Here is a 27,534-nt window from a genome sequence, read left to right on the forward strand (position 1 = left end):
AAGTGGATCTTTTGTTTCCCCAACTGTGTAATATGTCTGGTGATTAATCTAGTATCCATTAGGAGTGCAGGACATCAGTGCTGTGCACAATAAGTTCTTTCATCCCCAGGCCAAGAGCCATTCTGCAGGCATAATGCAAGGATGCCTACAGATCTGTGTGGGTGTACATAAACTCTAACCTGAACATCTTGTAGTGTTCTCAAGTGGGAGGGTAATTTCGCCTCTTCATTGATTTTACTGATGTCTCTTATGAGCGAGTAGTGCCGTTTCGCTCACCTATGATGAATTGTGTGTGCTATACAATGTGGGCTATTGCTCACCAGAGGATTAAGCAGGAGAAACAAACCTGCTTTATTTTCTTCAAACCTTTCATCAGTGGAAGACACTTGCGTCATCTTGCACAATTGTAACATTTTGATGCAGAAAAGAAGACTTCTGGTTTTTCTAGAGGAGACTGCCTAGATTGACAAAAATGCTTACATTGCATCTGGATTGTTTACAAAAAATTGCTACATTACTTGAACTCTTCAAAGGGAAAGAAATTTTATGAGTAGTCTCAGCACTGTTAAATTAAGCTGTCCTAACTACCTGCAGTAACCATGGTATTTAAAAGTCTGGATTACTGCAGCAGTTCTTTGTCTGGGATATGGTACATACTGTTCTTGGATTTTAATGCAGCCATTTATACAGATTTTATACTTTCTCATAAAACTCCTCAAGGTGAATGAAAACAAGCGTGGGCTAAATGTTTTCACTTCTCAGTGCTCTTTCTGTTACAGAATTTTGCTGGCTTTCTTAATTGCTAACTTATGCAGTTTCTTTGTCTTCTAGAATGTCGGGTGGTGAAATCTACTTCCTATACCAAAATAGCTTCGAGTTCACGTAGGAGCACCACCAAGAGCCCTGGCCCATCCCGACGCAGCAAGTCTCCTGCTTCTACTAGCTCAGGTAAAGCAAGCAAACAATCTTTCTTAACAACAGCAACCATTCTGTTCCAATAGAGTGGGCAATGCACATAAAATTCCACATTTCTGTGGAAAAACATTGTATGCTTAAAATAGTTGATACTAAAAATTCATGTGTTTTCTCAGTGACATCTGAGATCAAGTGTCTTCCAAATACAAATACAAACACAAAATAAAATACAAATTAAAGCTTCGACATCTTATAAATCATACTTTGGTACTACAGTGGTTCAATTCACTTTACTTTTTCATGCTTGTTTTTGCTTCCAATACCTAAACATTGAGGTAAAAATGTATTGTAGTCTTTGTACTAGGAACTGAATGAAGACAATCCAGAAAGTAGCCCAAGTTATGCAGCATAAGATCTGTGTTGCTGAAAGGTTAATTTCACAATCTTTTTTGTATTTTGTTTCTGAGGGAATGAAGAGGCAGTAGTGAGGAAAGGATTGATTCAAGATCATGAGGATATTGAGAAAAGAAGGGCAGGGCAGAGAAAGAATGCAATTACAGATGTGAATGTGAGGTGGAAAGATAGCTGAGGAAGAAATGTCAGAATTGACTAACAAGCCAGTTATACAGGCTGGAGAAGACACAACAAAAAGCTGTGACTAATGAAGAATCTATGGGATTTCTGTGGGACTAGCAACACATTTTTCTGTGTTGAATATTCAAAACCATGTTAGTTTTGGTCCTGAAAGAAATAGTGCTGTTTTTACTTAAAGGTGTTGGGGAAGTGCAGGTGACTAAATCTTCGCTTCTTGAAGCTCACTTCTGTAAAGGTGTGAGCAGAATATATTACATACTTCAAAAGATCAGGATATTATTTTACAGCCAATGGAAAAAAGGGAATGTTTTTACTGCACAACAATAACAATTAACATAACATTAAGTTTACAGCAAGAAATGAAACAGTGCAGTGAAAATATTAAAAATGCAAGCCATTTTGGATGGTGCTGTGCTGATGACAGATGTAACCATCTTAAACATTTCTTATGTGAAAATACATTTATAGGAAATAGGCACATGTTAGTTTGTCACCAGCAGATTTTCTTCAAGTCTAGAGCCAATTTTGTTCAATGTTTTTACTGATGATTTGGATAGAGAAGGTGAAAGTACCAATAACAATTTTGAGGATAATAACAAACTGGGAGGTGCTGAAGACTCTCTAAAGGAACAAGATGCTTTGCAAAGGGATCTAGATAGATTGGAGCATTGGGCAATGATTAATGGGATGGAGTTTAAGAGGAACAGATGTCTAATGCTGCACCTGGGATGCAGTAGTGGCAGACACAAGCATAAACTGGGAGAGGAGTGGCTGGAGAGCAGCCCTGCAGACAGGGATCTGGAAGTGCTGGTTGGCAGCAGGCTCAGTATGAGTTAGCTGTGTGCCCTGGTAACCAGGAGAGCAAATTGCATCCTAGGGTGTGTCAAATAGCAGCCAGGTGAAGGAGGTGATCAATGTGATGTATTCAGTGTTGGTGTGGCCTCACCTTGAGCACTGTGTACAGTTCTGGGCACCACAGTTTATGAAGGGTGGGAAGGTACTCAAATGTGGCCAGAGGTGGACAACAGAGGTGTGCAGTGACAAGACATGTTGGAATGGCTCAAAGCCACACCGGGGAAGATTTAGACTGGACATTGGGAAGCATTTCTTTCTGAGAGGCTTATCAAGAATTGGAACAGGCTGCCCAGGGAAGTGGTTGAGTTGGCATCCATGGAGATATTTAAAAGATGTGTAGACATGGCACAGAGGGAGATGGGATGGTGGTAGACTTGGCAGTGCTGGATTAACAGTTGGGATTTGATGATCCTAAAGGTCTTCTCTGGTCTAAACAACTCAATGATTCTATAGCTAGGAAGAATTTCTTTACCAAGAAATACCATGTGGTTGGTTGGATACCAGGTGCTCACCAAAGCCACTCTATTGCTCCACTTCTCAGCTGAGCATACTGAAGTTTTGGTCAGCTCTGGGTTGGTCAGGCAGCTGGATTAGAAGGTTGTTGTAGGACCCTTCCAACTGAACTATTCTGTTCTGTTCTGTTCCATTCTCTTCAAAGTTCTTTAAGCTTAAAAAGGATAAACAATTGAAAATGTTTTTTATAGAATTAATTTTTTTAGTGAGGGGAATGGGTCTGATTTGGCTGTCTGTATCTCTGGTGTTTGCTTTTTGCAAATAGGTCAAATTGTGTGAATGTTACAGTAAACCTATTTCTAACCTTACATACATGAGTACTTTGATCAGTATTACTTTGTTTTTGGACAAAACCCAAAGTTCTCCCATGAAATGCAAACAATATGTACAGGTGTCATTTTTCTGCCACCCAGCAAGCATAAAAATGCTGCTTGTTTCTTGGAATTACGTACCTGTGACAGAAGCAGACTAGAGAAATTGCCATCTAGCACACATATGAGCAGATAATTTTTTCCATGATGTCTACATTAAACATTTCAGGACTAGAGAATCTCCTCAATGACTTGTGCATAGCTAGAAGTTATGCTTTTGTTGTCATGCTGTTACTGCTAATTGTATGTACATGTATTTTTCTGGTATGTTTTTAAACTGCTTTCAGTTAACCTTTAAACTACTTTTAGGGATCTTTCTTTCATTAGCAAAAAACATTGAAAGTAAGAAAAAGAGTAAATTTTCTGGTCAAAGACAATACATACATATTACAAAAAGTTAAAAGTGTGTCATTTTCTGAAGTGTTTTGTCATAGAACAAAGTCAAAAGAAGTAGGGATAAAGGGAAGCAGAAAGCATTCTTGATAGTCTACCCTTGACAAAAATCTGAGGGAGGTGAATGGAAAAGAGTTTTTTGCTAATTAGAAATAATCTGATTCCTTTTGTTTCTTTTTTGATTCTTGCTGCACTTTGGGAAGTCTGCACATTCTAACTGCACAAAAGGATCATATTTCTGCTTCAGACTTGAATTAATGTTCATGTCAAGAAAATAAACGTAGATAATTACATGGGTCAAAAAAGGAAAGTTCCATAGACAATGTTAAAAAATGTTCAAATCTCAAAATTGGGTATTAAAACTGATAAAACTGTAGAATGAAGATGTATCCTTAAGTTAACTTCTATTCTCTTGTGTCTGCATCTCTAGTATGGTATAGTCTTTAATGCAGGTATTCAACAGGATAGCTGATTTGGATTCATCATTTTTAGAGGTAATGATGACAAAGTTATGGACCATTTTCACATTGTTAAGAAATAGATGTACAAATGAGGCTAAAACACCTAGACAGTCTGTTCTGGTTAAAGTATTTAAATGCCATCCTCAACAGCTATTTCCCTTCTTTGACACAGAATTTCAAATGGTCAATGAACTAAGCCAAACTTTGGCTTGTACTAAATGTTTATAGATTGAATGAATCTCATGAGTTCCTTTTTCTGAGCAAATGGTGGTTTGGGGTGGTAAACTTTCCCAAAGTCATCCCAATAGCTTCTGAAGTTGCTTGCAGATATCAAAGGGGTTATTTTGAGGGGTTGGTCATTTGTTGTTTATCTTTGTCTTGTTTTCGCATCTGTAAGTCTGGAGCAATAATATTTTACCAAAACCAGTGCTTTTAAGATAAGCTCAGTAATGTTAAGTTATTTTGGAGGAAATTCTGAGTGCTTGAAGGCCCTTGCTTTCCATTTCAGTCTCACCTTGTTGTGACCTCTGACTCTGTGAGGGGCAGGCAAAGGTCTCTGAATGTCCCCTCTCCCTGGGGAGCTACCAGCCACTGAACTGGAGAACCATTTCCCTCATTGTCTCATCTGCTACTGGGGGAAAAGGAGACTCTTAACAACAATTCCAATGCTCTTTGATGACTTGCATGCTTTGCAGGTGCATTTTGCCCTCTATTGCCACTTAAGGCAGCACCCTTGGCAAGCCTGAAAGTTCTATACAGAACGTATCGTAACAGCACTGTCAGGCTTTGCAGATACATGGCCATGGGAACAACAGGATGAAAAACACCTTCCCACAGGCTCTAGGACACACTGCTAGCACAGGGCTAACTGGGCAATCTGTGAGAGGAAATCAGGCTGCAAGGAAAGACCCTTAATGAAACCAGAGGCTACAGAAGTGCTCAGGGCCGCAAAGGTTCACATCTGTGCTCTGGTTAGCTGTGGGCAAAGTAAAATGCATGAGTCTTTGAGAAATACACACTCCCTGCTGTTTCTTGAGCTATACAGTCTACAGTGAGCAAAAGGACTGCATCTGCCTTTACACCATTTCTTGGCACATTTCAAAGGCATGTATGCCTTTACATAGGTGGTGTTCACCTTTTTTCCATCTTTGTTTTTTCACTTCACTTTTTTTTCATAACAGAGCATATGTTTAATGTACTTATATTTTCCTGATAGCCTCCCTGGCTCCTGAGAACAGATGCATCCTATTTTTAAATAAAAACACTGAATATTTTTTTTCTTCCAAGAGTGCAAGTAAGCTTGGAAGATCTGTGTAAGGGCTGACTTCTCCATTATTATGTTTTCTTCAGTTTGTTATTTACATCTGACAGTGTTTCAAAACAGTACCACCAGACAGAAATCTCGCTGCAGGAGGATTGCTTTCTGGCTTTTTACAAATCCATTTGAGGTATTGTCTGCTTCAAAAGGCTTTGAGTGTAAATAGAGAAGAGAAGCATGGAACAAGGCAAAGAAGAGAAGCAGAGAAAAGATAGTGTTACCTCCTGAGTAGGCAGAAGGTTGAAGTCTGATTCCAAGTGCAGTGGACAATCCTACCTCTATTTAATTTTTCTGATGTCTTCCTAAAGCCTGTAAACCACTTTGATGTTTGATTTTTTTGTTGGCATCAAATAATATATGGAAAAGGGCATAATAAAAGAGACATTTAATTTTGGTGACATTGTGTATCGACCCATTGCTGGTGGCTGAAAATTATGAGTGTCTGATGGCTATTCAGTAGCTGGTGGCTTCTGTCCAGCTGCCATTTAACACCATGGGTGGCAGCTTCACTGTGGGTGAGGTGGTAATAGATTCAAAGAAAGCAACAGCACTTATGTCTTCATCATCTTTATTTTTAATCACATTAAGAGCAGCATGAGATGATTGTAATTATTGTACCCTTGGTCCATTAAATTAAGGCAAGATGCTGCATTTGGGTGAACTCTGGTTTACCTTCTGAAATTCCAACTCTAACTTGCAGGACTTTCACTCAACAAAAGTAGCTACTCTCCTTTTTTATTCTCCGTTTGAGCACCTTCTTCAAAATTGTTTCCTTCTCACTTTTTCTCCCTTGTGAGCAATCTCCTATTTCCCTCAAGTTATCGCTCAGAATATATCAGATGCTTGAAATATTATTTATAAATATCAATGCAGGTATTAAAATTTGGGTTTAAAAAGAGTTATTTAGGAGTTTGGGTTATTCAGTGTGACTAGTGACTACTTCAAGAATACCTAGGTTGATATGTACCTGTTTCAAATGACAAAGGGAACAAATTATAAGGAATGGATAGAGTAGGTCACATTACAAAAGACTATGTGAGCGTTCTTTTTTAAATTGTGCCTGGGCAAAGAAATTGTGAAACTGCATGTTAAACTAAATACTGATCAAAACTGTAAATGTTTCCTAAAGAAAAAAGTGGATGTGGAAATAATATCATATGGAAGTCTTCCTTAAGTCAGATGCTTGTGCTTTTCTCTGCTAGTTTAAAAAATAAAATAAAAAAAAAAGTAGTGTTCCTCAACACCTCAGCAATAGGATATGTTTTCATTTAGTCTGATAGTTCATCCTTAGTCTGTTACCCAGAAACAGCTCTCCTTCAACCACCTGACTCAAGAAGGTCTTTTGTATCCCAAAGGTAAAAATCACAACTATCATACTGTCTTGGGTGAGGTCATGCATCTTTATTCACACTGTTACAGGTACTCTTGACAGATTTTGTAATAAATATGCTGAAGCAAAATTTTCCTAAAGCCAAGAGCACACACCCATGGGAGTGATGGAGTCATCCTGTGGACCCAGGGATTTCCAGATGATTTTTTATTTGATCTTGGCTTCTTTTTAATTTTTTATCTATGGTGTTTGTCTTTGATAGTAATCAGTGAAAAATCAATTTTCATAATTTCATACCCTGTAACAAAAGCAAGAGTTGGTAAGAGATGTAGTTTTGGTTATGTTGAGTGGTTTAACCCTCTTAAAAGATGAAAAGTTAAATGCTAAATGAAGAAATGTGCTCAGAAATTGTACTCTGTTCAGACTGATTTGAGAATCCTAGTCTTTCTAGTTAGGCAAAACAATCCAAAAGACAGATTTTCATTAAATGTTACGTATGTGTAGATGTTCTCTTGATTGCGTACTACATGAAATTGGCAGACGGTTTCATAGATATCAGCTGAAGTGCAGAGTTTAAAAAAAAGCCCCAAGAGGCACTTCCCTTCTGAGACTACAGGAAAAACAAACACTGGTGGATTCCAGGGAAATGCATTTTCCAGGCAGTCTCCTTTCTTCTGAGATACAAGATATGTCTGCAATATCTGTGTGTCTGCAGCACTTCTCTGCTAGATAGTGCAGACGTCGGTGACTTTGGGTTGAGGTGTACGAGCCTGTGTGGGGTTTACAGTCCCTGCTGAGCTCTGCACAGCTTGGGTTAGACTGTGTGGCTACCACAGGTGCCAGTGACTTACAAGGACTCGTGTATGGGTGGCTTCTGGGATAGGGAATGTACACCTGACCTGTAGGTGATCCTTTCTGCTGACATTTCTAATCCATTGATCTGTTCATCAGGTGAAAGTTCTGTGTGGGTCTGTCAGGCCTTGTCTGCAGTGGCAAGATGTTCTACTTTTATCTGTTTAACTTCTTGACATAAAGTCTACAAAAGATTGAATATGAAAAGGACAGTTTAGCACCAGTTAAAATGAATGCAGTATAGGTATCTGGGGTTTTTTTCCTCAACCAGTTGCATGCTAAGGTAGAACCTCTAAAGCCTTGTCTTCACTGAGGAGTCATACTGAGGTCACTTACCTGATGTGGTGCTCTCTACACATTCTGTCTTTAGGTGTTAAGACAAAAGTGACAAGATGTACAAAAGTAAAATATGAAAGCAGAACAAACAAAAAGGCAAGATATATAACTAACTATATAATCTTATTGAGACGAAAGTTGTTTTGGAAAGGATGGTGAAAAATTACAGAAGTAATTTAGGCAAGGTCAAATAGTAATCTCACATTTTCTGCTAACAGTTGCTGAATATGATCTACACATGTTGTGACTTGTGTAATAATTTTTTAGCTTAACTTTCCTATTCATAAGTTGTGGCTGAAAAAAAAAAAAAAAAAGCCTGCGCTGTTCCTTTCCCTTAATCTTCTCTTTCTTCTTCACGCACTCTTTTGCATTTGGTGAACCATTTTTTTAAACACAGCAAGTCATCTCTGTGTGTTTTATGTACATTATTATTATTATGTACATTATGCTTACACATCAAGAGGCAACTCTATAGAAAACTATGGTTTTAACACACTACAGTGGTATTGGCTTCTCAGACTGGCACTTAATGCTTTAATTCATTTTTTCTTGCTTTTTGTTTCTATTACTTAATGAAAATATGCCCTATCAAAATTTATTTATTGGGATGCCATCAAAATATTTTATACTTGAAGCATTTTCACTAGTTTATTATCATAATATTATTCATAAATATTAACATCTTTATTATTCATATTACTGTATGAAAACCTATTTTGCATTTATCTCAGTAGATGTGGTATCCAGCTTTAGTGTTTTATTTTATGGGTTTTTCCATCTTCATGTGTGTGCCAGGTGCTGGGAAAGTAAGTACAAAGACAGGTCCGTGCTCTGTTGCACATCCTCAGCAAGAGAGGACAGTAAGGAAAGGAGTTCACAGCTAAGGGGTTCCATACATCTGCTCTGAGCAGCCACAATCATTTTGTTATTGTTGCAGCTTTTTAACACATATTTCACTGGTGGAATTTTGAAGATAAATAAATCTTTTTCATAAGATGATGGGAGGGCTCTTTGTGTTAAGCTGAAGTTTGTGACCCCTGCCATTTTATGAATAAAAGTGACAAGAAACCTCTTGCCTCACTCAGTAAAAAGATCAGTCACAACAGTGATTTACCAATTTCATATGTCTTTATCTACATCAAGGTTCCCTCTAGGAACATGTGCTGTATCAGTCAGTGAGAAATGCAGTGCAGATACTGGACAGAACTGCAGTTTCCAACAAAAATGCATTCCGCCTAGAAGTGGATTTTAGGGCAATTTAGTGATCAGGAATGTAGTATTGCTATTAAATCTTACAGTTTTTATTCTCATGTTTGTTGCCATGTTTCCTGGTCATGAGCAGCTTATGTAAGAGTGGTGTAATGATTGTAAAGGGAGTTCAGAAAGGGGGCCAGAATCACTGCAGTCTCTTCCTGCTACACAGCACCTAATATCACCTCTATTTGCAAATTCAGTATAATGACTCACAAGCACAGGAATCCATAAACGAAAAGGTAAAAAAGGAGGGCCCCTGGAATGTTTGGGGAAAATATGAGAAATTACCATTTCTGTCCTGTTGTGATGTCTGTCTTAAGGATTATATTAATAATATCAGTAGTAATAATAATGTAATAACAATAGGAATATATATCTCCAGATATGGAGAGCATCCAGAAGGATTCATCTTGTGTAGCTTTGGATGTTTACACTGCAATGGATGATCCTAGTAGATTGTTCATCAGGTCAGGTTTAGATGATTGCTTCAGGATGATACAACTTGTGTTATGACAGCAACTTGGTTAAAATAAAGTCCAGAAAGTTACTTCAGATGTAGAAGACAATACAACAGGTATGTAAAGATTGGTAAAAGGAATCTCATCTCCAGAGGTAATTGCTATCTCTGGTTTCCTAATCAGCTCTCTTGAGGGAGTCCTTGTAAGCTCTCAAAAATCCTGGTACATGTTTTATGTACTGGCACCTTTATATTTTGGATATGGTGGTGAGAAAACTTCACTTAAATCTGCTGAGGGCCTCAATTCATTAATTGTGCTCTCGATTTCACATGTTACAGGTGGCCAACATAAGCACAACTATCATAATTTTCCTTTTTAAAAGCGCAGTTGAAGAGAGCATTCAAACTTAGCTTAAACACTCTGGATACTCGGGTGATGACAAGTAAGTAATTTTTAGGATTTATAATAATATTTTGTTTTCTCATCCTAAATAGATACTCATCAACATTTCCATCAGTATGGAAATACGTCAGTAGTTAAATACATCATTGCATCTATTTGTCTGGTTCCACTTGGTAGCCTCAAGTTTTTCAGGACAGAGTGATTGCAATAGTAACTCTAAAAAAAACACTATTGTTGGAAGTTATGGGGAAGGAGTCAATCTATACAGACCAGAAACCAGTGCCTAGTCCTACAAGGTGTATTGAAATGTATCTGTTGTCTTAAATTTGCTTATGATAAAAAGACCTAAGAGTATCTGCTTGTTTTAAAGAGAAGGCAGAGCACTAGTCCTGTTGCTCAGCAGTCATAAGGACTAACTTTGTGTGAATAGTAGGAGTTTAATGTTAGTTTCCAAATTATGCCATAGTTGTTTAGAAGATAAAAATTTACAAGTTTGAGACTCCAGAAAGCTCATTTTTAATGTCCTCATCTTGCTCTTTTCCTAAATTATTTCAATGATATCGGTAATAAATTTGATTTTAGTCACTGTTGCACAGATCTGCGGCTGTTCTGCCGAATACTGTATGAACACACGCATGCATGTGCACTCCCCTACGCTTAGTACAGTATTTGAGTGAGTGCTGATTTGTGCAAATCATTGTCCTCTGTATAAAGATATTTTGAAGCCTGGAGGAGGGGAACATTTTTCTATAAAAAGTCTATTCTATTTAAATCAAATTAGAGCATCTTGTTGTTCCTATAGTTATGCAAATATATTGGACCTTTACTCTAAACAATGCCTTGCACAAAGTGATATTGAGATTGGACCTCTCATAGCACCTAAACACTATTAACACAGTATAATCAGGCAGTATAATGTGTTTTATCGATGTGTGTGGTGTGGTAGGTATACATATTTCTTCATTATATCGTGTGGGCCCAGTATTAGCCAGTAAGAACAATATATTATGTAAAAAGTAAAAAGAATCTTTTAAAAATGCCTACTGTATTATCCAAAGGAATTAGCATTTGCTAGATTGCCAGTCAGCCAAGGTTTTACAAGAGTTATTGTCATTTTGATTTTTGGATGAGTCATTTGGTACAAAGCCCCCAAAGGCACCTCATTATGATTCAGTGCACAGCATATAAAGTTGCTCAGGCTTTCGGGGCTCCATGGAAAGCGAGTGGGGGTTGCGGTGGCTCAGCGTTGTGAAGCAGCAGCATTATGCTTAATTGACACCTTTGATGTAGCCCTAAGACAGCACCTGCACCTCCCACTGCTGCTCTGAAGACGTCAGCCTTACGCAGAAAAGGCTTCTGCTTATGAATCCTGCATCGCATTCAGCTCACTCTGTGAGCAGCCCCAGCTATCCTTAACTAATCCCATTGCTTCTCAGTTTGGCTACAGCTTGGCTTAGTACAGAGCAGGAATTTTGCTGCTTGCTCTTACCAGGTTAAACAGTCAGATTTTGTCCATGTTAGAACTCATAGAAGGTAAGTCAAATTGTTGATATCATTAGTATGTAAATATTCTCCTAAAATACAGAATCTGGGAATCTGATTGTCTGTTCTTTTTATCCTAGCACTTACAAATGTAGACTCTGATAGAGCAGTTGCTTGTTTAAGAATATTTACATGTATATGTGATACTTGCTTTGTAGTGTTTCTGTCAGTGCTTCAATGTGAATATTATTGATAGCATCTCATGTGATTACTTTGTAGTAGAATTCTGTCCTCTGCTGGCATTGTTTTGTTAATTTATTGGATAATGTCCTGTGTATGGGAAGATGCTCCTATAAAAATAGGCACTGACATATGTTAAGAAACTTGCTTATTTGAGAAAGTGATGCTTTCCTGTAAGTCAGACTGGAGGAGTTATATTCAATTCATTTGTCTCCAGAAAGCCCTTCTGGGTTAAGTCTGAGGTTACGTTTGGGTCAGATAATATTGCAAAAATCTCTTCAAATGGTTGAGTGAGAAAAAGCAGGCAGCTGATTTTTTTTCTTGCAAGCAATACTGTGTTTCATTTTTAGTGGCCAGCACTTCAAGTCACAGTTAAATGGAATTAAAAGGTTTATATATTGTGTGTTTTAAGGTTATCAAAGCACCTTGTTCCCCATTACTTTCAAGTACAAGGAATAATACAGTTTAAGAAAACATGATCATGTTCTCTGCCATAGACTAAAGTCTTTTCAGGCTTTTTCATTATTTGCTTTCACTCTACATAAAAATCGTCTTGATGAGCTGAAAATCTAAGTAAATAATTATTTTTTGAATTACCTTATTTAATGTTTAAAACATTAAGCAAAAGCAAATTAATCTCTTCAACAAACACTGAAAAAAAATGTTGATTTAACTATCTTTTTCCTTTAATAATGTCTTGTATTTATTTTTCTCAATATCTTGTCCTTTTAGTGAATGGAACCCCTGGTAGCCAACTTTCCACTCCCCGCTCTGGGAAGTCTCCAAGCCCATCTCCCACCAGCCCAGGAAGCCTACGGAAACAGAGGGTAAGGAAATAAGGAAACTGATTTCTGAGCATGGCTGTGAGAATCCAGCATAGCCATTATCCAATAGCCTTCTCCCTTCTGATCCCTTGTGTGTGTGTAGAGCCATAGGGTGGAAGAGCCTGGCTACAATCCTTGTGTTTGTAAAACACCCTGAAGTGGAATTCAACTGTTCTGTGTCTGTCAAAATGCTAAGTATACTTACAGCTGGTTTATCCTTGGGAGAAAAAAACAGGGGTTTCTCTCCTTTTTCACAAAACTTTTTATTTGTTTACTTTCTTTTTTGAAATGTTTGACAACTGAAAGAAAATGTCAAAGAAATCTCTTTTGTTCCTAACTCACTGTGGGCATTTTGCACAACCTACAGAGACGGCTTTGATTTTGAAGCAAGGTGAAAGAATGCACTGTGGAATTTAGCTGTGATATCACAGCCTTGTGCTGTGAAGATACTATCAGCACCAAGGCAAAGTGAGACCTGTCAGTCACTTTCCTGGATGAGAGTTGACAGCAGCTGTAGGTTCTCTCTAGTTATCCTGTATGGAGGAATCTACAATATTCCTAAGCATCCAGAACTAAGCTAATGCCTATGTTACTGCTGCAACCCTCTGATAAAATATTACTTGTTCAACCCAAAAGCTGCACATGCTGATTTAATTAATTTTATCTGTTTAAAAGAAATAAGACATGTCCATGTATTTTCTGTTATTTTCTAAACTGTGGTCAGCTCTCAATGAAAGCATCCCTAAGGCAATACTCTGTATCTCAGACTTGTTTATAAACAGAGTTTGAACGTATGCTTTTTCTGCCTTTTCAGTTTTTAAACAAAGACATAATTTGTGTCTCTCAAAGTAAGGGGATTATGTACAAAATTGGCAGTGCTTGACTTCAGGAGCTGGTGCAGACCTGATTCCCCAGATACCCAGATCAGGAATAGCTGTGGCATGGCACAACTCCCTTCTAGCCTGCAGACCCTTCTTCACAGCTGATGTATGTCAGGGAGCTGAGGAATTGTGCATGTCCAAGTCCTACATGTCCAAGTCTGGGGTAGAGCTGTGGGTTTCTGCACACAGCAGATGTGTGAGCCAGCTGTGATCTTGCAGTGTAGGGACAGCCAGTGAGAAGCAGCTTGGAGCCTCAGGGTAGTGTCATGGTTTTCATCATCCAATACACAGAGAGTAGAGATGTAAGTTCCAGTGGGTAAGCTGGTGCTGAAATCTTCTTGAATGCAATGTCTTCCCCACCTCTTTGTTCTTGCTCTCAAGGCTTATTAATGAATCATTAATAAGTCACTGGAGAGGGAACAAAGAGTCTTCCAAATGAATTATACATTGGTGATGTGAGGGCGTCTGTTTAGATGGATGATACCAGTTTACATTGTATTTGCATTTGCTGTAAGGCTGTCTCTTTTCATTGGTAACTTTCCTAAACTTTCTTTCTCACCACTGATGCTTCGCTCTCCACAGTGAAGAAATGTTTTTCTGCTAACGTTTGTGGATGGGTGAGTGGGAACCATGTGATCAGCACCATTAGACACAAGGGGTTTCTAGGCACAAGATTTCTGACTTTCAAATGTGAAGAGGAGAGCAGATGGGCTTCTTTTTATGTATGATAGGATCACCGAGTGGCAGTATTATGGATGCAAAGTGCTATGTAGCAGTAACAAAATCAGACTACTAACTGTAGAGAAAATAAATATTGAAGTGTACTAGAGGAGAGGTAAAACATTGTTAGGGAGTTAAATTCTCTTCTCCAGTATTTGTATTCAGTCCCCTTGACCTCAGTAGGGGACTTTTCATGCTTGTCTGGCTTTATTTTAGACAGATTTATTTTTTGTACCTGATGAAACATGGAATATATTCATGTAAAAATAGATTGCAGTCATGTAAAATGCATTGCAATAATATTATTTAGGTTACAAGATCAACTCTGAAGTTCAGGGATGGAAACTTAACACTCAGTCTGAGAATTTATTTCATCTGCTTTCATGTTTAGCTTGTGAAGTGGATGAGCTGGAAGTTTAGTTTAAAAACATATCATTGTGTCATTAAGGGTTATAATGTGGATTCCAGTGAGTAAAAAAAACATTAAGCAATGCTTGAAAATCATCATTTCCTTGTTAGCAGTATAAATGGTGTTCTGTTTAGTTTTAATACAGTTTCTTGTGTCTTTTAATTTAAATTTTACTTAGAGAGGTTGTTTTATGTACCATATTGTCATGAACCAAATTTAAACCCAAAGCGTTTTGTTTTGTCTTCAATGGCTTCAGCTACAGTGCTGACAAGCCAGCTGCAAGATGAGGTTTATTCCCTAGGAGGTTGCTGAAGTGCTGGTCTCATGTGATAGACATACAAGGGAGAAGAGAAGGATTTAAGTTCCCATCTTGCCCCCAGTGCTGAGATGTGAGGTGTTCCTGCCCTGAAGGAAGAGTGTTGGCTGCTGTAGCCATGGTCTGGGGTTGAAGGTGGTGGCTGGTTTTCTGACTGCTCTGTCTTTCTCTCTTTACCTGCAGTTTCTGGGGAGCTACTGCTTTAGACCTGAACTAAAGTGCTGGGTCCTGGGAACACCAGCTCTGTAATTTTTGGTGTTTTGTGCCTCTCTCTGTGCAGTTAGAGTTACAGGAGTTCCTGTTCTGTCATGCCATCGGGTACATGGAATGCCAGGGGTAGGTACTGGCTCTGGAAGGCGATAGGAACATTTCCTCTAGCCTAGCCTGGTTCACCTTGGCTTAACCACTCGATCATGTCTTCAGCATCGCATCCAGTGCTATGAGGGAGTTGTAGGCTTGGGACATCACAGTGCCAAGGGCTCTAGGCAGGCTGCCAGTGTTTTTCCTGGGAAGTATAGCTGAGAGGAGGACATGCTTTTGAATCCAGAGGCACCAAAGCAAGGTACTTCCACTAAGGGAGGGATTTCTTCCTCAGGGTAGTAAAGACCTGTGGATTACATTAGGCAGCTTAAAATAGGGATTAATCATCTTACTTACTGACATTTCATCACTTATCTTTTTAAAAAATAAATTCTGACCTTTGAAGGAAGGCTTTCCATTGATGTAAATAAGGCCAAAAATGCTGCTCTGGTACATACTCAGGAAAACAGTACTCTTGTAAACCTGTAGATAAAATTTTGTTCCCTCAAAAGCCAGAATATAAAAAGATAAAATTTATCTTTTCTGATTTGCATATGTATGTGGCTGAGTTGTTTCCAGAAATTCAGAAGTAAGTGAAAGTTATATTTTTATAATCTTGTGCGAAACTCAGTCTATATTTGAAGAAAGATTTGAAAGATTAATTTCATGGGTGTAATTCACGAAGTTGAAAGTGAACTAGGAACAATTTATCAGCTCTCTTAGCTAACTGTCAACCAATTTTCAGCTTCTGAATATTTTAACTAGGAGGCTGTGTGCTATAGTTATTCTTCCTTGCAGTTTAATTATTTCTGTATTCTTAAATAGGAAATTAAGATTCTAGTTTTTAAATTGTTATGAACGTCATTAAGTGTTGGGGTTTTTTTCCCCCAGAGGATTAATGCATTTGAAATTCAGGTTTGAAGCAGCAGATTGAAGTAGAGTTACTGTGTTGCCCGCAAACGTAGTTCCTACTGCAACAGAGTGCAGTTAACTATGCAGACTCAGAAAAGGTGACGTGGCATTTAGAAAAAAAATTAAATACTTTTCTTATGTTCCTAGAGGTTGCAACCTACAGGGAAAAAAAAGGTCAGGTTTAAGGTACCTCTTGACTGATTAGACAGGCTGAATTCTATGTACATAAGGATTATTTTGAGTTGCATGTAGCCAAGAAGTCTGATTCATTCAGCAATTTTTGTCTTCTTATAATAAGATCTATGCAAAATAATAAATAGATTCTCCTCACAATTCCAAGAAACACAGCTCTCTGGCTAATTATAGGCAAAGAAAATTCTGTCAGAAAGGAAAACTTTTTAAGACTTTAAAGTATTTAAAAGCAGGTGAAAAAGATGGAAATGACACTGAAATCTGATGAATTATTTTGCTTTAAAGGAATCACAGAGTTATGAAAAAAAGCACAAGAATCTTCTCTAAATATTAAAATTCAGAAATATCTTATTTGTCAGCTCCAAATGCATATTTTTTTAATATTCAGAAGCAAGAGCAGTCATCGGGGAGATAGTATTCAAAATCTTGGGGTGTTACCCTCTCTAGCAAATCAAAAGATTCTTTTTTCCTGTAGTATGTACTAGAAATTCCCAGATTGTATATTCTCGAAAGACATTTTAATAATTAACTAACTAATTACTATTCAGAATAATATGGTCTTGTCTGTTTAAGATTGTTCTCTTGTCTAGATTGCAACATAATAGAAATGTATTTAAGATCTGATTTTCACTCTGCTAGTCTAATGTCTTCTACTGTGTGCCCACTGGCAGAATATATACAGAATAAGCATTTATTATGATAAACTTTAAGGTACTTAAACCCCTTTTGCATGATGCCTACAAGTAAAACATGAACCTGCATTTTTTATTGAGATCACAATTTGAAATTCGTGAAGCATTCATTTTTGCTGGTCCTTTTTTGTAGTATAGCTTTCAGATTTGTTCATTTCCTGTCTCGGTTATCTTACTGTGATTAGAGAAAGCAAAACAAATCCATTCAAGGTCAACCCAAAAGCTGGCTACATCAGCTGTCCCATTCTCATGTTCTCTTGTACTTTGTCTTAACAGGGATTTTTTGTTGCAGTTTGTTCTTATGTTTTATGTGGATACGATACCCCCAAAACACCTTAAAGATATCAGAGAATGGCTATGAGATTTTCTGGGCACCTGCCCAGTCAGAACCCCTCTGAACCAGCAGTTATGGTTAATTCAGTGTAAAAAGTGAAAAGCGCCCTGTCCTCTACCACTTCTCTTTTTGAACTTCCATGCCGTGCGATTGTGTGTCTCGACGAGGGTTGTGCTGTGCAGGTGGGATCGGGCAATGTATCATCCCATAACACCTCTGGCACTTGAGGATTGTCTGATCCGTCAGAGGATCAGAGTGTGTTGAAAGAATGAAGTGTACAGATTCACTCAGACTCTCCCTCTGCTGTCATGAGCTGGTTGCTTGGCTACCGACAGAAAGAGGCGGTGATGGGGGGGACAAGTGTAAAACATGCTGTCTTTTTATACATACACATGGGCACAGAGGAGCTGTGGAAAAGGAATACCATTGTCAGCACGACACAGGCAACAGCAGTATTCAGTGTCAGCAGTCCAGGGGTCAGGTGTTGCTAGATCAGTGCTATATCACCAGCGAGTGGCAGGTTTTTATTACCTAACAGAAGGTAAGCACTTTGCCACTCTGCCACTGCAGAACAGCCAAAAGGGAAATACATTCCCTTTGAGATGAAATTAATGTTTCTGGGTTTCCAAACTGTTAGGAGACTCTCCAGAACAGACAAATATTGTTTGAATAGTGTTTAATAGGGAAGACTCAAAGAAAAAAATAATTGCCTCTGAGAATATGTTGTGCATTGAAACTTCAGCTTTATTGACTAACCATCTATTTTTTTTGATTAAAAAATAACAAGATGACATTAAGACAAAAATATGAGTATGTAGAACATGTATATTTTGTGTTAAACAATATCTTCTGGTCCACAGTAACAAAAAGAATATAAAACAGTTGCAGTGCAACAAATCAAACAGAATAAACAAATCTATACTGCACTTCATCTTACAGGACCTGTATCGCCCACTCTCTTCGGATGATATGGATTCAGTAGGAGACTCAGTGTAAAAGAGAAAATGGAACAATGTTTATGGTTTGTGATTTGATGAAGGTTTAACATTTTTAAAGAAAATAGCTGCTAATTTACAGTACTAGTGAATCGCACAAAAGAGTTTTGCATATTTAATATTAACAACATGGGGCCAAATTAATTCTAGTGTGTGGGGGTATTTTTTGGCTTTATCACTGCATTCTAATGCAAGAATTTGTAATGAATGAGCCATTGAATATGTCCATCAAATCCAGAACAGCATTGTGCGTACTTAAAGGCACAAAGATTGGATAAGGTGAATATAATGCACAAATCCATAGTGGGCACATTTATGAATAGCGCTATTTTTATCATCTAAGGTACTGATTATATGTTCTGTTTTTACCATATGTATCTTTATTCATTTTGATATGAACAGTTAATGAGTACTTTGCTTTTACCAACGAATAGGTAAAATGCAGAGAAGAAAAATCCTGCCATATTAAAATATGCTTGCACCATGCTGTCTGATCCCAACACGCACATTTGGAACACTCTTAAGTTTAGTCGTTTTATCCAAATGAAAAGAAAGTGAAGAAATCCTGTGTGATCACAGGACAAAGGTAATTCTTTCAAAGCAGTGGTCAAATTCTCTTCACTGCACTGCCATCTGAGGACTGTAAACAGAAGGGTGTTCACAGGCATCATGAATGTTTTACCTGGCAAGAGCTGTTAATGCTGCTCATCCATGTGTTGCAAGTAAATAGGGACAGATTTCTGACCGAGGAAATACGAGGGCCTGCTAGCTAGCAGCGTCATCTGACGTACATATGATGACATCTTTTGGAAAAATATATTTTGCCTGAGAAAGTAGTTGATTATTTTCACTTATGTTAAGAACAGGAAAATAATTTTTTATTCCCTATAAGAAGACATTTTGTGCATTTTAAAAAGAAAGCCTATGGAAATGGTGATACTGTAAATCATCCTCCTATTGACCTAATTTTTCTGTTTTTGCAGTATCTAGAGGTGCTCTTTTTGTGCAGCATGAATATGCAAAACTCCTTTAGTGTTAAAGTAGGTCGTGCATTATAACCAGTTGCTTAACAAATATCTACTAATTTTCATTTGTTTTCTGCTGCTTTGTTGTGAGAATCTTAGTCTACTTAATTTACATAATAGCAATATTTCCCATTCTGTGTTGTATTTAAATCCATAGTGTAGTGATCACACACTTTTGCAGTCTTATACCTTTTCTTTCATTTTCTCAAATACTAATAATTTAAGAATTAGAAATCGGCGTGTTTCTGATTCTCAGCAAAAAACTATAGAGGTTATATTTTTGAGCTATTTAGTGATGATTTAATATATTTTGAAATCAGGAAAATTTACTTAAGTGAAGAAAAGTAACTTCTAAATGCCAACTTCTAAATGTAGTGAAATAATTCCTTTAGACTGATTTGTCCGTAATTTAAAACTCAGCAGATGGAAATTGTTGGCATGTGATCTTATGGCTTTACTGTATCAACATAATTTTCTTTACAGAGGATATTTGCAAAAAAAGAAATAAAAGGGCAGCAGAATACAAAACTTACCTTCTCTGTTTCCAATACCTGGTTCCAGTATCACCTGGAGAGAAAGTCACTGAACTGGCAGGTTTGCTGAAGCAGTCAGGTTCTTTCACTTTTGAAATGCGTGTTTTGCCGTTCCTGCTTCAGACTTCAATCTAAAACTGTTCCCCACCATAAGAAGAGTCCATCCCTCACCCCATACCATAATGCATAGGCTGCCCTGTTCTGCTGAAAAAGTTCACAGCTGTGAAGTTACTTGCATTTTCAGCTGTTATGAGGGAATGTCTTTGCAAAATGTATTACTTGATCCTGAGAAATGCCTATAAAGGTTCATTGGGATCAGTTTCCAAAAATTCAGGCAACTTAACCAGATTGAGTGAAATACTTACTGACATTTTGAAAATTGTTTTTTCCTGTAAAGAAAATAAATTCCAGGAGTTTTATTTTTCCTCCCTTCTCCCATATAGGCTACTGCTTCTTTAGGCAGTTTATTAAGAATGTTCTGCACAGGGAGCACAGATTGCCAGCAAACCTGAATCCCACAGCTTTGCTTAGCTGTGGAAAAGAAAAATGGACCTTATATCAGTAAATGTTATCATAGTGAGTTCTCCATCAAGATGGTTTAAAAAAGGAATATGCTAGTCCATAACATTTAATCATTTCAACACATGACTTGTATTAAGGGGCTATTCAGGGGCAAGACGTATCATTAATATTTCATTTTAGGAATGAAAGTCCCTTAGAGATTGAAAAGGTACACTGTTTATAGACTTTGAGATCCTTTTTTGTGTGGAATGTAATTCCCATTATACATGAGCAGAAATGAAATGTTTCTTTTCAGCAAGACCAGAAGGTTTCAGTTTATGGGTGAAACTGAAATTGTGTTCCTTGATGCTGTAGTTCTGCTCGGAACAGCACAGGTTTTAGTTTGTTCCTAGATTTCATCAACTGCGTTAAATAATAGAATAGCTTAAGCAACTTTATAGTGTTTGAACCTCTGATAGTTCTCTGTATGCTGCATTATTTGTGCCTACTCCAAGGTGATTATGATGTAGCTAAAGAGTCTTGTATAGATTGTGAAAGCTTTGCTTCCCTTTGAGCTTTATGAATACTTGTGATTATTTCCCTAGTGCTTTCTGCAACTTTGTTTTGTTTTGAATTTAAATCTATTTTCTTTGTTTGTGTAACAAGCTGTTCACATGTGAAGCACAGAACGTGTATGGTTATATTTACACGCACATGCACACGTACATAGATTAATGGCTTTGGAACCCATGCGCTGTTACGTCACATTTGTGACTTTAAACAAATAAGTGGGGAAAATGTTTTAACAGGAGGATGCTCGTCTGGTGGGATTCACTACAGCTCTGTTAAAGTCGGTAGAGCTGCACCAACCATTACTTGCTGAGCAGCTACCCCAAGGAATTCTGTACAATTTTAAGAGATCACATCTACAAGCAAGGGCTAAGTTCAAACTGACCAGAAGTTAGTGGCAAACCCACCATTGACTCCAAGGTGGGAAGGATAGAACCTTACGCACAAATACATACACACAGAGAAAACATTAATCCTAAATTGAAATTTGAATATTTGAAATGGTATTCTTTTGACATGTTCAGTCCTGTGCCTCCTCTTGAAAATGGTACTGTTCTGCAGTACATGAAATCGTGCAAAATTAGAAGTTCTTTTGCTGAAATCAGTAAGATCTTTAACATTCATTATGCAATGTGAAAATTGCTTTCCAGTTCGTAAAATAATTCGGAGACAGCACATTATATTTAGTTATTTTTCTCTTCAATTCATTTGCATAGGGCATATTTGGCTGAAAGATGAAAATTACGAGGTATTAATATCATGGCTATAAATGTATATTACAGGAAAGGATATATAATGTTCAACACCCTAAAAAAACAACTGGATTGAGATTGTGTGGAGTAAAAATTGAGATAAATAATAGTGTTTTCTTCTGAAGTTTCATAATTCACACTGCAGTGTGAACTTTATATAGTTACAAAAACTGCACTCTGAATGTAAAATGAATTAACAGTAATATAGAAAAGAATGTCTGATCAAGTTTACTGTTTCTGTCAAAAATACAGAGAAATGAACAGACAGAAAATCTTTATGGTGCTAAATTACCTCGTCACTTGATGAATGCATAGATTAATGTTGTCTGTGCTTTTTCTTGTATCCAATTAATGGTGCGCAACCAAATACAAGATCGATTTTTATTTAATCTTCACTTTCAGTTCCATCTGCTAGTGACAAGAGCTTGTAACTGTGAGTGATGAAAAGTAACTTTACGAAGCACAGACAGCAATACTTATATGTGCAGAGCAAAACAAGCAAGTGGTTGTCACCCTCTTTGGAAATGGGTGTACCTCCCCCAGGAAAGCCCTTCCGTCCAGAAACCAGGGTCTGCTGAGCAGATCAGGAGCTACTCTGCGCTGTGCTTGCTGCCATGGCAGTTTTGGCCGGCTCAGTTGGCCTCTCTCCAGCTGGCGGCTGTCCCCAGGCTGTCCCCGATTCCCCACGGCAGGCAGTGGGTCTGTAGGTGACACCTGTGTTGTGTCCGCGCACGCCGGCGCGGGGCTGAGCGCACACACGCGGCGCGCACACGCCTCCTGCGCGGTTTTGTGTCCGTGATTGCGCATGGTGATTTTCCTCCAGTTGGCTTCAGTTAACCCTCAGCAGTGAAGTGTGAAGAAAGCTGTGCTGTATTCAGCGTGTACTTGTTGTCTGATGTTACATGGGGTAATTAGGTTGTGGTTTGCCCTGCAATACAGTGTTTTGGAATTTGGACTCTAGCGAAAGAGGAGCTAACAATGTTTGTGCTAAGGCCTCTTCATTTTCTTAGTTGCACTATGATATTGTAAATATTGGCACATTTACAACATAAGTTTAAGACTTTACAAAGTTATGCATACGATTATTTTTTTTAATTAAAAGTGCTTGGATATTTGCTTTTAAAAGTATACCATTTTTGTATTAATGTGATGCAGGAAACCAAAAAGAAAGCTGTTGATTTATCAACAAAACATGTAAAACTTGCAAAATAAACACCTATGAATGTTTTATTTCTTATAATCAGCTGAAGAAAATCACCTTCATTTTTGTGCCATTGTTTCATCATACTGTATTGTACTTGTGTTTCATATTTGACCATGTCATCCTGGTTGCAATATGTTATTTTGCTAGTTTTAACATTAATGTAGATTATTGTAAGTGATGTAATAAATATATATTAAAAATACACACTGTTCAGAGAATTTATTTTGGAAACATGATTAACAGGCTTTAACAAAATACTTGCAGTTGGTTTCGCTTGTTCATTTTGGATCAACATCATCCATCTAAGCTTAGTGTAAGCATATGGGATTCATGCATCCTGATGGGTTCCTTTAAGCAGTAGATGCATTCGGTGTCTTTTTTCAGTAATCAACTCAGGGATTTAGTGTGTAGATACAAAAAAAATGCTTCAAGGAGAAATTTGGTTTGTAGTGGGTGTTGTGGAGACAGTAAATATAACTGCCTTGAATTGCTTATGGGTAACTTTGTGTGCACATGACGGGATAGATTTGAAATATGAAGTGGGGAATTAGCAAGGTACCAGCTCACTACCAACATCTGAGCCCCAGCAGCACTTCTCCTAAGACAAGTATTAGGAAAATATGCTTGTGAAACATACCAGGTATGTCTTAAAATAAGTGCCTAATTTTCTGATACATCTTTCCACTCTTTAAAAATGCATATCCACATATCCATAGCCTAGTTTTATTTCTTGTTCGGCAGGGGTGGGGGAAGAGAGATGTTACACATTCTGACATGTCATCTGCCAGCCTGATGCTTCAGCTGATGTTCGTACTTTCCTGGAAGGAACTGTGGGCCTGATGAAAGTTCTAGTTTTGAAATGCTTTTGGTTGCTGGTAAATAGGTCTGCCTAAAAATGGTATACACACATGGAAAGAAAACAATGTGATAGAAATGGGGAAGAGTATAAACAAAATAACTGAGGTTTCTTTCTCTACCAAGAAACAGTTGAAAATACTGGGAGAACTTTTAAAATAAAACTAAACAATTCAAAGTCAAGCCATTATTTTGCAGTGCCCTTAATTAGGTGAAAGAAATAAGAACCTTCTTTTAGTTGGTAGCCTTTCCATTTTTATTCTGCAGTTGGGTAGAAAATTTTACCTGTGTGTAACTTTAGAAGAGGTAAAAGGAAGCCTTCACATTGTATCACTGCACATGTAACTTTTTATGTTAACCACAACAAGGATACAGAAATGACAGTAATAACTTCCAATATCATGAATCTAATACTTTGTTTTTTCTATCATCAGTCTCTAATGGGTGATGCCAAAGGCTGAGTGAGCCTAAAGTGAATTATGGCTCAACTTTGGAAGCAGCTGTTAGGAGCTAGTGGAGGTTAGATTTGAATTTATTGTTAAATACCATGTAGGAAACTACTTTGGTCTTTCTGAATTGTCTTGTTACACAAATCAAATGAGTGTATAAGCATCCAATACTGCAGCTTAGTCAGGGGATCTTAATAAAACAAAGTGCTTCGAGCTTGCAAATTTAACTTCAGTCTGTCATCTCCATTTCCTTGCAATGTCTCCCATTTGTCCCTCTATCCCTCAAAGAAGAAAACCAACACAAGGCCCTGATAATATGCCGGAAGTTTTCTTGTGTCATTTGAACTTACATCTTCTCCAAGCTGTGTAAATCCTGAATTGCATAAATGAACAACAACAACAAAACCACTTCCCTGTGTAGGGCCTCTCTTAAGTCAAGTGTCTAACAAAACAGAGCAGGATATAGAATTGTGAATAAGTTTATAAGCAGGTTCACATACATTTTTTACTGTTCCTTTCCAGATGAAACAGTTTATAAATAAATTTGAATCTGATGTGCTCATTTAGTGCAGTATCCAAACTGGAAAAGAAAACAATTGCACCATTTCTCTTTCTATACATTGAACTCCATTAGTTTCCATTCTTTCAGCATGAAGATTGTGGATTTCATGTTTCTTCATAAAGCAGTTTTTTTGCCAACTCTGTACTGTTTACATGAAAGCTTTATTCCCTGTCTCAGCTGGCTGGGCAAAATAACATAAGGCTAAACAAAAGAAAATAAGAACTATTTTTCACTGGATATAGTTGAGAGAGGGAATTTCAGTGTAACCCTTTGCTTCTCTCTAAGTTGGATGATAAAAAAAATCAGTTTATCTCCTTAAAAGTTACATCAAAATGTATTACTTCATTGTTTTAAATCAGCTGTCCTCTGCTTTTGTTCTCTGGTGATGTACCATTTTGCTATTCATTGACCCACTTATTTCTTGCTCAACACTGTTACATATTAGGGGAATTTTTTGATCTCCTTCCAAGTCTTTCAAAGCTAATACCTGAACTAGATGGTTGTCTTTATTTTACCATTATTCATGATCATCTTTAGGCAAAGGAACTGAGCCTGTTGGGAAGTCTGACAGCTACCTTGCAAAGGTTGTTTTATGACCAGGCCGAACACTAGTATGGGCTCCAAAAGAGGTGAGCGTGGGGGCTTAAATGCTTAGTTTTGGTTTTAAAGCTATTTTTCCTTACTGAGTTGAACTTCATCTTACACATATTACTGGCATGCTTATCTTTTTGTTTGTTTGGTTGGTTTTTTTTTAATTCTGTAGAGTTCTTTGGAATAGGGACATCTGAGGAGGCATAATTTAAAGACATTAATAATTCCCTTCTCCTGTACCTCCTTCCTGAACTTACATTTTGTTTACTATTTTTAATCCTCACTTCATTAAGCCAGTTCCTAAAAGAGTAGAATTCTGCATGAGATCCAAATTTAGTGTTACACCTGTGTCCTTTTACTCACATTTCATCCAGATGCTTCCTTCATACTGGAAAAATACAAAGGAATCTATTGTTGAGAGACATTGTAGACTCCACATGTGCTAAGAAAGGTTTTGAGAAGTTTAGAAAATTGAATGCAGTGTTTGGGATTTAAGATTCAGGAATCTGAATTGAACTCACAAACTTCCTAGTCATACTTAAGTCTCTTTTCATAATTGCTGATACTTATAATCCACAAGAATAATTCCTGCTGTTTAGTTGGAGTGGGATTTTAAGATTAATTTAGGACAAAGGTGGGTATCAGGAGAGAGACATTACAGTAATTTTTATTTTGCTGCCTTTTTTTTTTTTTTTTTTTTTTTTTCCATGGATTTAGCACAGTTTCCACTGAGATACAAACTATTTACCAAAGAGTTGCTAAATAAATCTCCAGGTGAGACATGGCTGAAACTCTATAGCACTAATGTTTCCATTCACATCAGTGAGGTGTGTGGTGTGCTGGCCATCTGTTACATAAACCTGAATAGGATCTGAAATCCTTACACCAAAGACCTGATGTTTTTATGCCATTGCTTTTATGAAAGTGTGCCATAAAACTGGCCATGTGCTGGCAACCTGTGCAACTGGACCCCTTTAAATCTGTGTGAAAGCGATGACATTCCAAGCATCTCAGCATCTCTTAAAATTAAAACAGCTAATTGCATTAAAGTCTGTGTGTTGAAGAGATTATACTCTTGCTTTGGGTTTGTTTTCCCCCTCCCCATCTGCAAGATCCCTGATGGGATCCACATCTGTGAGAGCAACAGCGTGCACGACAGACTGCCTCACGATTGGCAAGCCAACTGGAAGGAACGCTGAGACCCACAAGGATTGCTGGACCCGCAGGGCTCTCAGCTCGTGAGAACAGCGAGCTAATTAAAGTCTAAATAAATAAAATCTCTTTCTAGCTGAAGTAAAGAAAAATGAATCAATGCCTGCCTGTTGTTTGAGAGGACTGAATAAAGATGAAAATATTTGTGTCATGTTTATCCAGTAACATCTCTTTAATTGTGAAAGGGGGGCTGGCAGCAGACAGCAAATGTCCAGTTCCTGATTTATTTTCAATCTGTTGTTTCAATAGGAGGGGTTCAGCAAAGGTAATGAAGAGTATGTTTTTATATATATTTCAATAATTATTTAAAGTTTTAAAAGTCTTGGTGTGTATTTTTAGCACATCTTCCTAGCTACTGCTTCTTTGTCACTGGCAAGTTCTGCCTCTGCCTCCGTGCCAGTGCTTCACAGGCTGATGTCACCAAATGGGCTGTGTGCTTTGTTTGCACACCAGTGGTATGGTATATGTTGCTAATTTGTATTATTTCAGTTCTTCTGTTAAGAAATATCATTTGAACCTTCCCATCTTTAATAGTGCCAATAAGAAAAGAAGTAGAGACACTTAAAGCATCAGTATGAGGTTAATTTTTTCTTTTTAAGTTTTCTATGGGCCACTTTTTTTTTTTAATCTATTAGACTAAACCTAGGTTAAATACATGTTTAAAGGTTTTGCCTAAAACATATTTAGGAGTCAATTTAATTTCAGTCATGTGTAGACCATTAAGATTATTTGTATCTAAATTGAAGCACTTGCTAAAACGCTTTTTTTGAATGGCCCTTTGAAGATACCTCATTTTGGAAGGACTGTGCAATTGCATTTTTCAGCTAAGCCTTGTTTTAAGGTCCTTGAAAAATTAAGTCCTCAAATAGAAATTTGAGTGTCTCTAGGCACCCATTCTGAAAAGATGTGGCCACTGAGTCTCGATTTTCAC

At 37.5% G+C, this 27,534-nt stretch overlaps 1 protein-coding gene across 3 annotated transcripts in view; it reads left to right on the plus strand.

Annotated features, from left to right (window-relative positions):
* Nucleotides 1-27,534, plus strand: part of DCLK1 (doublecortin like kinase 1) — a 230,013-nt gene that overhangs the window by 156,082 nt on the left and 46,397 nt on the right. For 2 of the 3 annotated variants that reach the window (XM_005516310.3, XM_088050942.1), the window contains exons 5-6: nt 832-948; nt 12,507-12,601. In XM_005516310.3, coding sequence (XP_005516367.1) covers nt 832-948; nt 12,507-12,601 — 212 coding nt within the window. Of the gene's footprint in view, nt 1-831; nt 949-12,506; nt 12,602-18,293; nt 23,139-27,534 lie in introns of those variants that run through there. The other variant, XM_005516312.3, reaches the window with a different exon arrangement.

This window comes from Pseudopodoces humilis, chromosome 2 (genome assembly GCF_049639895.1).
Source record: "Pseudopodoces humilis isolate 2021_Gansu_Grassland_sample_001 chromosome 2, ASM4963989v1, whole genome shotgun sequence".
Lineage (NCBI taxonomy): Eukaryota > Metazoa > Chordata > Aves > Passeriformes > Paridae > Pseudopodoces > Pseudopodoces humilis.